The sequence below is a fragment of the Streptopelia decaocto genome (assembly GCF_964273445.1).
Source record: "Streptopelia decaocto genome assembly, chromosome: 5".
In the NCBI taxonomy this organism is placed as follows: Eukaryota; Metazoa; Chordata; class Aves; order Columbiformes; family Columbidae; genus Streptopelia; species Streptopelia decaocto.
Window position 1 is genome coordinate 59750824 of NC_138659.1, and position 14268 is coordinate 59765091.

The 14268-nt window shown below is 38.7% G+C and overlaps 1 protein-coding gene across 3 annotated transcripts in view; it reads left to right on the forward strand.

Moving 5' to 3' along the window:
• SLK (STE20 like kinase) overlaps positions 1-14268 on the forward strand; it is a 50503-nt gene that overhangs the window by 29536 nt on the left and 6699 nt on the right. Inside the window, exons 9-16 of one of the 3 annotated variants that reach the window (XM_082053491.1) lie at positions 1711-3135; positions 4282-4412; positions 4688-4811; positions 5090-5269; positions 10633-10762; positions 11004-11128; positions 12093-12281; positions 13410-13535. In XM_082053491.1, coding sequence (XP_081909617.1) covers positions 1711-3135; positions 4282-4412; positions 4688-4811; positions 5090-5269; positions 10633-10762; positions 11004-11128; positions 12093-12281; positions 13410-13535 — 2430 coding nt within the window. Of the gene's footprint in view, positions 1-1710; positions 3136-4281; positions 4413-4687; positions 4812-5089; positions 5270-7279; positions 8240-10632; positions 10763-11003; positions 11129-12092; positions 12282-13409; positions 13536-14268 lie in introns of those variants that run through there. The other 2 variants (XM_082053492.1, XM_082053493.1) reach the window with 2 other exon arrangements.

The following is a 14268-nucleotide window of genomic DNA, read 5'->3' on the forward strand; positions in this document are numbered from 1 at the left end:
ATATTATCTTTGTTTATTTTTGCATGTATAGGTAATGTAGAATTTTAAAAATCAGGTACTGATTTTTTTATATAAATGTTTAAGTCAGGATGACTAGATCAATCAGTAAATGTGTATTTGTATTCCCTAAGATGCTTAAAACATTAAAGAAGGTATGTGATGATTCTGCTGTAAATGAAGTTTGTGATTTTAAAAAAACACAAAAGCAAAATATTTTACTAAGTCAAGATTGCATTTTTGAGTGTATTTGTGAATTTGCTTAAGAATCTTACAACGCAAATTCAGTTCCTCAAAGGGCAAAGCCATGAAGTTCAATGACATGGTCATAGGTTGCAGAGTATGTGGGTACTGTGCTTTCCAACTTAACGAGCTCAAGCGCTGTGAACGTGGGCAGTGACCACCAGTAGCTGCCATTACCAGCACTGTACTGAAGCCACATGCCCAAGCAGCACATCTCCATTCCCCTCTTGCCCTTCACCAAGCTGGTTACATCCCCTGGCCTTCGTGCCACTCTGCCGTCCACCCCAGCAGATCTCCAACCGTTCATTCCCACCAAGTTCCTCCAGGACATACTGTCCATCTCCCAAGGCATCAGCCACCACCTTCCTCCGCTGATCAGCCACTGAGCCATCGGTCCCCAGGGGGGCTGGAGTGAAGCCCACCCTGTGACTCAGTTCAGTATCTCGACACAAGCAGCAGGTTAGGAAACGGTGAGGTAGATGCGTTTGCATTATTGTGGTAGTTTTTAAAACTGCTTGGAGATCTACACTAAGCTGTGAGGAAATACTTTAAATGCACTTTTGACTTAAAAGGAATTGTTTTCTGCATGCTTACAAAAACATCAACGTAGGAAATGTGTGACCAAACCCTCGTGTGTTCCCAATGGCAAATCAGAGGCCTGATCTGCAAATTACAGTGTTCTAGCAGTAAATACAGACACAGAAATATCGCAGTCACTTTGAAGAGTGGAAGGGCAATTATGGTTAAAATGATACTTTATTGGTGTATTCTTTTTGTCTGTATGTAATCCAATAACCTTCATTCATATTCCAGCAGAAGCAATTGCTACAGTTAAGTAACTGTTTCTATTCTAAATCTGTATTTGCTGCTCATTCAGATCTGCTGAATGTTTTCATCCTTTTAATGGAGTTTCACTGTGATTAAAAAACAGACCAATTTTTTTTCAGGTGTTTTTAACAAAGAACACAAGGAAAGATATTATTTTTTATGAAACAGCAGAAGGTCTTAATACTGCATTTTTATCAGTGCTGCACTAATTAAAGCTTCACAGCTTCTTCCTGGCCAAACTGGCACAAAGATGTGTGTCTTTCAAACCCAGCTGTAGATGGGACTATTGGAGAACTGAACTAAGGGTGGGGGAAAAAAGGCAACGTAGTTGGAAAAATACGTGAAGATTCTGTTAAGCGTGAGGCAGAGGGCTGACCATGATACTTTTCTCTCAGTCACAGTATATTTTATTCAATTATCAGAAATGGAAGAAGGTTCTTGTGAAACTGTTCTGTTCACAGCTTGTCTGCAGTTTGTGCATTGGTTCTGTGGTAATACCAAGTGAAATACTCTGAGATTATCAAATTTATGTAACTCTGCCTGTAAATACAGTATTCCTTTCTATTCAGGTATTCTTCAGTAGAACCGTGCTTTAATTGAGTTAGAAAATGATTAACTAGTTTTCTTTCTTCAATTTTTTAGCAGTTACCTTCAGACAAGCGTGCTTCCTCTGACCTTAGTATTGCCAGCTCTGAAGAGGATAAACTTTCGCAAAATGCCTCTTTTCTGGAATCTCTTTCTGAGAAAACAGAAAGTAATGCAATTGAGGACAAAGCCAGCACTATATTTCTTGATGACAAAACAACGGGAGATGAATCTGAGGACATTAAATTTAGGAAAACAGCTGATAACATATGTGATACCACTGTTGGTGATATGAAAGTGCAGAATGGTTCTGTGCCAAGTGGTGAAGATAAGCAAGGCAAAATATTGCCAGCTGAAAAGAACATGGAAAGCCTGGAAAAATCGCATGAAGATATGGAACCCCAGAAAGGAGGGAAAGAACTTGACTTGGTAACAAAATCAGAAATAAAGGGTGAACCTGACCTAAAAACAGAGAAAGAAAATGACATAGGAAATGAACAGACAGAAGTTAATAAACTGAAAATAGTACCTACAACTGAAAATAGTGTTGAAACTGAAGAATGCATTTCTAAGGAAACTGGTGAAAAAGAGGAGAAGGAGAGCAGAACAGATCTCTTGGAAAGTAAGGAAGAAAAGGTCCCTGCAGAAGATACTGCAGAGCAAAAGGAAGAGAAAGATGAAGCTCAGAAAGAGGCGATAACAGACGCCACTACAGAAACCCTACCTAATGCTGTGGATAAAGTGGCTGATGAAGAAAAGGAACTAATAAAGCATGGAACTGACAACATTAAGGAGATAGGTGGGATTGCTGAAACACAGATCAGTGTTGGGGATAAAACACCTGAGGCGGAGGATAAGCCAGTGGAAAGTCAGGCTAAGCAGGTCCACGAGATAATCAGCTCTGCAGAAACTCCATCGGAAAGCCAAGATACAGTGATCAAAGCAGACAAGAAGGCGGCAGAAAGTGAAAATGAAGATATTTGTAGTAGAAATAGCATGGAGGAGACAGAGATGAAAGACTCTGGAAAAGACAGCGTAGACCACAAGTCAATACAGAGCAAGCCTGAGGATATTTCTAATAAAGTGGTGGATAAGCTGACTGATATGGACCAAAATTCAGAAGAGCGCAAACCTGACAAGATCCAGGAAAACACCATTCAGGTAGACAAAGAACGTTTGGAAGTTACTTCTGATGAAATAATGAAGAATAAGCATCAAGATATTGCTAGTGAGCAAGCTGATGACTCTGAAGTCACTCCAGTTCCCAGTATTAGTATTAGCACTGAAGAAAATGAGGAGAAAGTCAAAAGAGATAATCAAGACAATACTGAAGCTTTACAGCAGCTAGAATCTGAGAATTTGAAGGAAAATGACGCAGATTCGGGCACAGGTTCTACGGCTGATAACAGCAGCATTGATTTGAACTTGTCAATTTCTAGTTTCCTTAGTAAAAACAAAGAGACCGGATCAATATCTTTACAAGTAAGTATAAGCAATCATATATTTTTATATGAAATCCTATGTGAGTGTTGCCCTAAAAATTATCTCCAAGTTTGAACTCTGCAACAAAGAAAATTGAGAAACTAGTATGACAGTGTGGACTGTAATACTTTGTAGAAACCGAAGTATTCTAAATTGCATGCTCTAACAATGTCTGGATTTTATGCAGTTACGCAGCAAAACTAGAAGCTAAAGAAGTGCTAATTATTTTCTTATTTTATTGCATAATTGTATTTTAAAGGTGTAGACAAGCATATAAGGGGAAGTCTACCAATAAAGGTGAATGTTTGAATGGTGTAGTTCAAGAGCTGATATTCAAGAAGACTAGTTCAATACCTCACTCTGCACAGACAAATCTCTTACAACATCTAATGTTCTGCTGTATTTCTGTCGCTTCCATCTTCTGTCTCTCTGTTTAGATTTAAAAGATTTCAGGCAGACAGCCTCTCAGGTTTGTTTATGCCAAACACTGCACTACTTTGGTTGTTCTATATCAATGCAGTCATGCAGTATGAGTGAGCTTATTCCGAGGAAGCACATTTCAGATTTTGAACTTTATATCTTTATACTAATATGATTATAGCCAAACCAGGATAGGAACTGTGTAACCATGGGTTCAAAGGAAACAAAATAAACCCTCCAGTTCTGTTCTATTTTTGTCTTGTGACAAATACATAAGAACAAAAAATATGTACTTGCTCATTTAATTTATTTCTAAAGCAGAAATAGATAGGTGAGTAAGTTGCTATTCTGTTTCAGAACTGTTTTTCAGAATAAAGTATTTTTTTTGGTGACTGGGAAAATTATGGTCAAAAGCAAACAGTTAATTGCAACTGTCTTTAGCTCTTTAAAATGAAAACGCGTCAGTTCTGTTTAGGGGTTACCTAGATTTTTTTCTTCTTCCAGCAATTACAGTTTTCCTTTGCTGATTTGAGAAAGTTTCAGTACATTAGAATTTTTCAAGTTCTCACTTTTGATTAGTGAGGTACCTGAAAAACAAGAAGAACACCTGATTACTATATGGCAGGGCTCCACAGAAATATTTGAAGTAATTTAATATTAAGAAAAAGAAGAAAAAAAAGATGTAACTTGAATAAAAACAGAATAACTTACCAATGTTTTATTCAGGAAACTAGAAGACAGAAGAAGACATTAAAGAAAACTCGAAAGTTTGTTGTTGATGGAGTAGAAGTGAGTGTAACAACATCAAAAATAGTTACCGAAAATGACTCGAAAAGCGAAGAAATGCGATTCTTACGGTAAGTGTGTTTAAAAGTAAAATTTACAAGAGGTTAGCAGCTAATTTTTTTTCTCTTTGAATAAAAGAAAGGGGCTAATTATCTTATTCCTGTAATATCTGGGGATTAATTTCCATTATTTTGTTAGTAGAAAAGACTGCAAAGTGTTTCTTAATAAGAGAGTCAGTTGAAAACTAGTTTTACTGGATGTGAGGTGTAGATGCTTTTTTCGTGTTCTGTAATTTTCCACTTCTTTTATTTTCCCATCAATATTAAGTGTTCCTTTTCCTTATTAGACGTCAAGAGCTAAGAGAGCTGAGACTTCTTCAGAAGGAGGAGCAGAGGGCCCAGCAGCAACTCAGTAATAAGCTTCTGCAGCAGCGAGAACAGATGTACAGACGCTGTGAACAGGAAATGACAGTGAGTTTCTGCATTTTGCTGCTCTTAATATATGACATCTTGATGGAGTAGGCAGAATGCTACTAGCAGCAATCAGGTGTTTCCTTATGTGATGGCTATAGCTGAGTTTTCATTCTTGTTAATAAACGGCAGTGTTTTCCATTCTGGGGTGCCCAGCATCTGTGCTAGAACTTTCCTGCCAGAACAGTTCATTATGGCCATCACTGCTGTGGGACAGCGCTCCATTGTACAGAATGTAGTTTTCTGAAAAAAAAAAAAATGCCAAATTATTTTTACAGAGTAAAAAGCGACAGTATGATCAAGAAATAGAGAATCTAGAAAAGCAGCAGAAACAGACAATAGAGCGCTTGGAACAGGAACACACGAATCGTTTGCGAGACGAAGCAAAACGCATCAAAGCAGAACAGGAGAAGGAATTGTCCAAATTCCAGAACATACTGAAGAACAAAAAAAAGGAGGTAAGAAACGATGATAACATAGGAAGTAAGGAGTACGGACATAGCAAACAGTTGAGACTAGGTCTTCTAGAAGCCTTGTCAACCTCATGTGCTGTACCCAGTTGTGGAACGGTTACTAGTAGTCAGTGTTACTTCTTTTGTTTTACTGCCTAAAGTGAAATACAAACAGCTAACAGGAAGACTTAGCTTTTGTCTTAATCTAGAAAACATCACCAAATTAGAAGACTTAATTTTTCACAGAATCTCTTCTAATTTTTTTTCTTAAATTGTGAAGAAGTATTTTCTTAAAGATTGTGAAAAATATTAGAGATATCTACTTTAAAGAAACCCAGCTATAGCTACTTAATAAATACTTCTCAAATTTCAAAGAAAATATGGTCTTGATGACTACTGAGAACCACTTAAATTCCAGAGATGTGGGAGTTTTCTTTGTTAGAATAATTTGTTAGATTTTTGTTGAATGTGTGCTGCTGTTTAGAATTTATTTATAAGAAGCGACAGTAGTTATAGGGATTTAGTTTTTTATCTCAAAAAGGAAAGCAGGAGAGAAAAGTCTGGATAACCTACAGTCTTTTACAGTTAATTTTGTATGTGTCATACAGTTAAGGCAAAGTGAATGACATTTTACACTGACATCTTACGCTATTAATTTGCTTGATTAGAGTAAGAGAAGGTGATGTGATTCCATATGGACTTTGCATCCTAAAAGCTGTTTTATTTAGTTTTCAGATCAATTGTGTAGTGCTCATTTGTACATAAATGGCTCTAGCGTTTGCTCTGCTAGTTATTATACTAGACTCACAGAGGTTTCTGTGAAATCTGTACTGTCCATGCTTTTGCGTAGTATGATCCTGTAGAACAAAACTGCATTTAAAAAAAAGTTGTATTCAGTTTGAACCATATGCTCGTACGTAAATAACATTTTTTCTTCTTTTGCGGTACCTCTTGCATTTTTGAGTCTCTCGCTATTTACTGGTGATTGGGTTCTACATGGGAAAGCGGGAAGAAATTAATTTATTGCTCTGAGCCTAAAGCAGTTCTATCATGGAAACAGGAATAGCATGTGGTGATTTGGACTCTTTTCTGATGATTCTTCCACTATTAAATAGACATTTGGTTTTAGATGCATGGTTTTGTATTTAAAGCTTAAGAAGATGATTTACAGTTTGAAGGAAAATGCAGCTGGTACTCTAAAAGTACCCATCCTATACTGGATTGTGCAATGCTACATTTTTATAATTCTTAAAAAGAAAGAAAAACACATCAGCAAATTAACAGATGAATACTCAGTTGAATCAGCCAGGTTATATTTAGAATCTTTCTACTAATCTAGTCTAATTCACCTTGGACTGAAACACGTTCCATTCCACATGTGTCATGAAAAGTTTCTTGAAAACATACTTAGTTATTGGTGGATTTTGATTTTAAATTCTTCAGAACCAACCACTTAATATTTTATCTGCTTGTCTAATTATTCTAAAGACACATCCCGTGTAGATGTCATTTGTGGTTGGAGGCACTAATAATGGCATCTTACAAACTAATGTTTGAGACAGTGTTAGAAATAGCTGGTTTTCAGTGGAAGTTATTTTAAACTTCCAACTATTTTTCACAGCTTTACCATGAGGTAAAGGTGCTCGGTAGCCCTTTTGCCATAGTGCTTCAAGAAAGCACCGCTTTGGCAGGTGGTGGTTTCCTAACTCTTGACTGTTGTAGCTGCCGCATGGAAGCGCAAGCAAGGGGCCGGCGTTCCTGGGAGCACGGGGCAGCGTTTGCATGCAAACACAGGCTGGCACACACCTCCTGCTGCGCTGAGCTGGACACGAAGCACGTGTTGTTCCTTCTCTCTTCGTTAAGCTCTTTTCACTAAACTAACATCCCTGCCACTGAAGTAATGCACGCTTCCCATACCTCTAGTGCTTGACCTGCATGTCCTATGTTCACGATAATGCTTGCTGTGGAGAAAAAGTGTTCTTTTCGCCACCTTCTGCATGCTTATATACACTGTAGGTTTTATGTGAAGTGGACAAAGCACCAAAAGAGCTGAGAAAAGAGCTCATGAAACGCAAGAAAGAGGAGCTTGCACAAAGCCAGCATGCTCAGGTAACAACGGCAGCTTCAAGCTACTAAAATACAAAAGGCAGCAGTATTCACACAGCTTGATGATTTCACTTCTTGTTGTTGTTGAGTGAATATGGAACTTAACTCAAACTAACCCCCTACACACTGCTCTATGTCTTCAAGTACTCCTGTATCACATCCCATAGAGTATTCTGTCTAGAAATGGAGGAACCACCATTTCCAGGTTTGTGCTGTTAAGTGTAATATTTTGTATTCTGTACCAAAAAAAAATCACAGTGTTTTTCTACAGCAAGTTGCATTACAGTGCTTTTATAAGTGGTAAGTATCCCATAGGTCCATCAAATTATAAAGGTTACAGTCAGTTTTGAGCAATATAAGTGCAGGGCAGGAAAATGTATATCATATTCAAGCATGAGGCGTCTTGTTAATAGAACAGATAAGGTAAAATGAAGTTCTTCAGATGTCAAAGTGTAGGTGTATGGAAACGTTACAAGACATCATCTGTGATTTCATGCCTTCAGACTTGCTACTTTGATATGACCCAGCTAGAAAGGGGGTGAGTATTTTAGAAAAAGATTGGCTTTGTGATGGCCACAGCTTGTACAGCTGTACCACGGCAGAGCAGGTTTGGATTGAGTAACTTAAAGATTAAATGCTTATGTGAATGACCTAGTAGAAAATAATAGCAACTTTATTTGATTATGTGTTTAATTCAAGAGGGGATTTCCCAGGATAGAATGTGGTTGAGTTGCAGCGTTCTCTCCATACCAAGGATGTGTGTCTCAACTTTTAAAGGAAACAGTTAAAACCCTACAATTTCATAGTGTTCATACTGACTTAGTTTCTTTCCTTTGCTGATTCCAATTTGATTAAGAGAGGTGAAAGAGGCAGTTTTAAAGGCAAAATGTCCTTACCTGGAGTGATAATGCAACACTAGACAAGGTGCAGGTGTTTAGTTTTAGAATATCTAGAACTTCTGTCAGTGACTAGTTTTGTGTGATTAGGCTTGACATTTTAAATGTATATTACTAACAAAGTAGATCTAATTTCTTCTTTTTTTAAGAACAGAGCTATATTTCATTATATTGTGACATAGGAAGTACATTGTGTCCCACAGGGCGTTGCTCAGGTTATGATTCAGTCTTTTCAGTTGTCTTCATGTACGCTTTTCAACGCACAAATGCAGGATGTAAGTCTTAAAATGTGAAACAAGAGAAGTTTTATTTCCCTAATCTTCCAGTTGTGTGTGTTCTCTTCTTCTGCTCATATGTGCTGATCAATGTCACTGCTGTCTCCAAACTAGTTAGCACAAATGTATGTAATTATGCCCTATTCGTAGTCAAAATATCAAAATTACAGTAGTTATTAACTCTGAGCAAGACACTGAAGTTTCACACAAATGCAACATGACGCTGTTCTCTGGTGTTTCTTATTTGTTCAGCACATGTGAGAAACGTGTGACTTCTATGCTCTGTGTGCAGTGAAACCATGTGTTTTAAAGATATCTGAGTTTATTTTAAGATCGTTATTGGACAAAACCAAGTGGTGGTTTTAAAAAGATGGACTGTATTGCACTATCTGCCTTTTTCACCATCCAGCATGTTCATTAGTACTAAAGTCCACGATCTTTATTATATGTGATACTTGAGTAGATGTGGGAAGTGGAAAGGCCAGAGGGTTTTTTGAGGTTGCCTGGTTTATCTTATAGTGCCAGCAATTACAAAACTTCTTAAGATTTACTATGTAGAGAGAGCAACAATGATATTTAAATGACTGAGTAAAGCTCAAGCATAATTGCTTTTTGGTCATGACTACTCTAGAAAAGATTTCCCCCCACTCCCTCCAAATCAAAAAATTCCTGGCAAATGAAACACAATGTTAATGATGTGTCTGCACCCTCAGAATAAAAAACTTGTAGTTTTCTTATCCTTTTCATCTAGAAAGGGAAACAACACTATTTTTCATCAGTCCATATATTTGATTAGGTATATCTGAGTTAATTTTTGTACCCTCAGGTCTGTCACTGACTTTACACCAACTTACTCCACCTCTGGTTTTCTGTTACTTGTCTAAGTGTAACTCTGCTGTCCATTGGGAGAGATTAAAGCCTCATCTATTAATTAACTTCCTGTGAAAAATGAAAACCAGGATTCTCCTGGTCATAATAAGGAGTGCTTTTAATGAACATTTAATTCCATGTGTTGCTGACAAATATTTTAGCAAGTAGCATAGGTTCAGTAATAAGATAAAAATACATAGCTCAGAAGACCCTTCCACTGATCATCTGTAGCCTGGTGCTGTTTTCCTGCCTCATCCCATCTTCCTTCCAACAGACCATCTTTAACACTGCTCATTATGTATAACAGCAAACGCTTCAGCTGCCACCTTGGCTCGGATAGGACGTTGCTATTATCCTTTCTTTTGATCTTTATATCATGGTAGAAACATCTGCTTTAATTTTTTGTTCTTAAAGAGTGTGTGTATGCACGCTTGCATGCTTGCAGGTGGGTTTGTTGTGGTTTGCTTGGGGTTTTTTGGATAGTTGCAAAGAAGAACGGCAAGGCTGTGGTCTTGGGGCATGGGAGGGGGATTCTTACTACTGCCTGCTCTCCATGCTGTGATCCCACAGAGTGATAACACCCTGGGTAACGGGGAGATGCAGGTGGTATGGGACTGCATCAGGCAGATAGCAAATTGCTTTGTGAGGAGCCAGCTCAGCTCTGGGGTGACAAGCCTGAAGTCCTGCAGGATGTAGTCCCTGCAAAAGCATCGGGTGTCTTTGTAGCAGTCTTGCAGAACTCCCAACCTAAATATCTTTGCATTCATGACAGAATAAACCACTTGAGATTGAAACACAAATGTGAAATCCAACTGTGTAAATAAACAGGCTTGAACTAGTCATCCAAAGCAAAATAACCATAAATACTTTTATTTTCTTACATCCATGAATAATTAACTTTATATTGGGTGCTTGTCTTTCGCTAGCTTTGAACCTGCAGCTTGTATTGAGAAGAGGTCAAACGAATTGCAGATTGCTGGCTAGTTTGTTGCCTCTGGTCTTATTGCTGAAGGTGTTATTTAAGCATCAAATATATTTGTACGTACTCTCTACATAGAAAATACAAGAGATGCCTAATTATATAGCAGAGACACGTTAGCTCAAGTTTTCATAGGTGTATTTGTTTTCGTATATAGCTAATGCTGAGAGAACTGGGAGTTTCATTAAAATGTAATGTGGTTAGAAGAACATAATTTAATTTACTTTTATTGGTCTTTACCAGGAGCAGGAATTCGTGCAGAAGCAGCAACAAGAACTGGATGCATCTCTGAAGAAAATTATTCAGCAGCAGAAGACAGAACTGGCCACTATTGAACGAGATTGTCTCAACAACAAACAGCAGCTCATGAGAGGTATCCAGCCTCAGACTCCCTCTTTAAAAGCTGATATATGTGTTGTATTGTAATAAAGCAATAGTCTGTGTTAAATTTCTGAAAGATCTTCATGACTAATCTAGAACTGTAGAAAACCCACTTGCTATGGAATAGCATTTTTCTCAAAATGTGTTTGTAGGCCACTTCTACACGTACACTAGCAGGTGGATTAGAAAGTATTGTCTTGTACTTTCTGAACCAGCCTTCCTCTTTTTTCCAGCTCGCGAAGCTGCAGTCTGGGAGCTGGAAGAGCGACACCTGCAAGAGAAACACCAGCTCCTCAAACAGCAACTCAAAGACCAGTACTTCATGCAGAGACACCAGCTGCTTAAGAGGCATGAGAAAGTTAGTGTTGACTTTGACACTTTCTTTTGTGTATTATAATATCTGGGGTTGTTGTCAGGTGGTCCCATGATCTCTACTGTAGCTGTTTGCTTGCACAAGAAAGATGATGCAGGTATTTTGAACCTGTGTATGTTCTGTTGAAATTTAAAAACTCTTAATTGTTTTGCTTTAATAACTTAGTAGTATGTTGAAGTAAAAGTGGTCAAGTTTTTTCCCTTTTGATCTTAAAAAACCCCCGCCAACTACAACATCAACCTTTTTCTATTAAAAATACCAAATTCTGCTTATAACCAGATTTGGCTTGTGTTTAAGTAGATCTGCTCATTAGTAAATCATCCTGGAATTAAATGATCAGAATGAACTGGATTAGCTTTTGGGCAAGTAGCTGACAACTGTCTCTTTATAGCTAAATCCTATAAAATCCCAGAAGACAAGACTTGTTTTCCACAAGGCATTTTCGTTTTTATAGAGTATGGTAAACAGAGTAGTTCAGTTTTTGAAAATGTAAACCCAATAGAGGGATATTAGAGGATCTCCTTGGTGGCTGGAGCACGAGCAGCCTCCACCAAGGCTTGTTGCTGTAGGTTTGGTTTATCCCCATAATGGCAGTTGCTTTCTCCAGCTTTTGCAACAAACCAGCGTTTCACAACTGCGGTGGTGGAAGTTCAGTTCCACGAAAGTTTCTCCATTTGAATAACACAGACTTTTTAAAATGCAATTCAGGAGTCGAACAACCACTGATAAAATAGATGTGTATTCATAGTTATTAAAGAATTTCATCTGGTCGTCCATGATCCAGAGTGCTCTGGAATAAGTGGAGAAGCCCCCCCTTCCCATTGATATCACCAGGACTGGTTTCTGTTGGAAGAGGCTGAGTCAAACAGCTTGCTTACTGGTGAAATGAGATGCTAATATTCTAACGTAACAGTTGCTTTGTAACATTTCCATATGGTTAACATTTTAGGAAACAGAACAAATGCAGAGATATAATCAGCGCCTTATCGAAGAGCTAAAGAACAAGCAAACTCAGGAAAGAGCGAGACTGCCTAAAATCCAGCGAAGTGAAGCAAAGACTCGAATGGCGATGTTTAAGAAAAGTTTAAGAATCAATTCATTAGCCTCTCCAGACCAAGACCGTGAAAAAATTAAGCAGGTATTGAATAAGAACAGTTTCATTAGTGGAAATGCTTAAAGTAATGTAAGTGTGAGGATGGGATAGAGTGCGCTCTCAGCAAGGTCATGGATGGTACAGACCTGGGTTGGTGCCCTGAGTCAGAGGAACTCATCCTTCCCCTCTGCGCTGGTGGGACTCATCTTCAGCACTGGGTCCAGTCCTGGGCTTCCCCGTACAAGACAGACAGGGGTTTACTGGAGTGAATCTTGCAAAGGGCCTTGAAGATGACTCAAGGGACTGGTGGGTCTTGTGTAGGAGGGAATGCCTGGGATTCCTGGGATGCTTCCGCCAGGAGGAGAGGAGGCTCAGGAGGATCTTATCATTGAGTACGCAACAGGAGGGAGTAAAGAAGGTGAAGCCAGACTCTTCTCAGTGGTGCCCAGTGACAGGGTGAGAGGCAGTGGTTGCAACTGAAATACAAAAAATCCAACTTAAGCATAAGAAAACACTTTTTTTTAGTGTTAGGATGGTCAGACACAGGACGAGGTTGCCCAGAGGAGTTGTAGAGATACTCAGAACCCAACTGGACACAGTCCTGCCCAACCTCCTTTGAGCAGGGGTGTCCATCTTCACTGGTCCCTTCCAGCTTCAGCCATTCAGTGATTCTGTGAAATATTTTAAAGAATACTTGATTTTTGTGAGCTTTTGAACTAAAACTGTAGGTATTCACTCGTTCTTTAAAAGGGAATGTTGTGAAGATGTTCAGAGGTTTGCTTTCTACTGCTGCACAAAAGTCCCAAATCATGGTTTCATATGGTGAGCACTGGAAGGATGAGAAATCCGGAAAATAGAGTCTCCTGTAGGTGTAAAATACCAACCTCGACTGACACGTGTGGCAACACCGCTGTGTCACTTCGCGTCGGGGAAAGACAACTTCGGGAGTCTGGAAGTGAAATGTGCTGCATTTTAAGGAAACAGTGCAGGCAGAGAAATGGAATAATAGACAAAAAGAAAGGATAAAGAAAATACAGTTTTTGTTTAAATATTTAAAACCATTCTTTTCAGTTATGCTGTGTACATACATTCTGTTACATACACTTTTTTGACTCATGTAAACTGTTGTATCTAGAGGCACAATATAAACCATCTTCTTATTTTTAATTTTAGTTTGCTATTCAAGAGGAAAAGAGACAGAAGAATGAGAGGCTGGCTCAGCATCAGAAACATGAAAACCAAATGCGGGACCTTCAGTTGCAGTGTGAAGCGAACATCAGAGAACTGCATCAGTTACAGGTTAAAAATAGATTATATTAAGTGAACAGTGGGCAGACTCAGGGTAATAAGTGATGCAGGCAAAACAGAAACAGCTTTTGCTTCCTTTTTACTGGCTGGTGTAGGGTTTTTTTCAGCTTTGCTTTCAAAGGCCTGTGGCATAACTGCTTAACCAGATTCATATACTTACATCAATTAATGACAAATCATTTTAAATGCAAGAAGAGCATGAACCATTTCTAGAATACCTATCAAGTTCCAAGTGCTGTTTTCTGTAGGAAACATTTCCTTTTAACCTGATTTTGCTGAAAGGTCGTTGATCAGAGCAGAGGTAGGCAGCACCAGGCGGTACCTGCAAGGCGTTTGTAGCAGTACATGGGGTGAGGTGGTTTTTACAAAGTGCAGGCTGCCCTTTGTACTTGAGCTTCTGGAAGGTACTTGGAAGGAATTCTCTTCTTGCGATAAGGAACTCTATTCTGTCTCTCTTGCTATGCAGTTTGTACCAGAGGCCAGATCTCCTTTTCTGTTAAATCAGCTTTTCCCTGTTTCGGGGACACAAAGCAGTTTTAAAGCATTAAATGATCACCTGCTGATGACCTTTGCGTTGAGAGATCGTCCAATGACCGGTGAAGCCAATTCTACTCTAGTCACTTCCTTATGTCCTGCGAAAACAGTCCCCGACTATGCCACTAATGCGCCTCAGTAATCCCCAAGTACCGTGGGAGTCTTGTGAGAGTTTCAGCAGAGTTGAGCA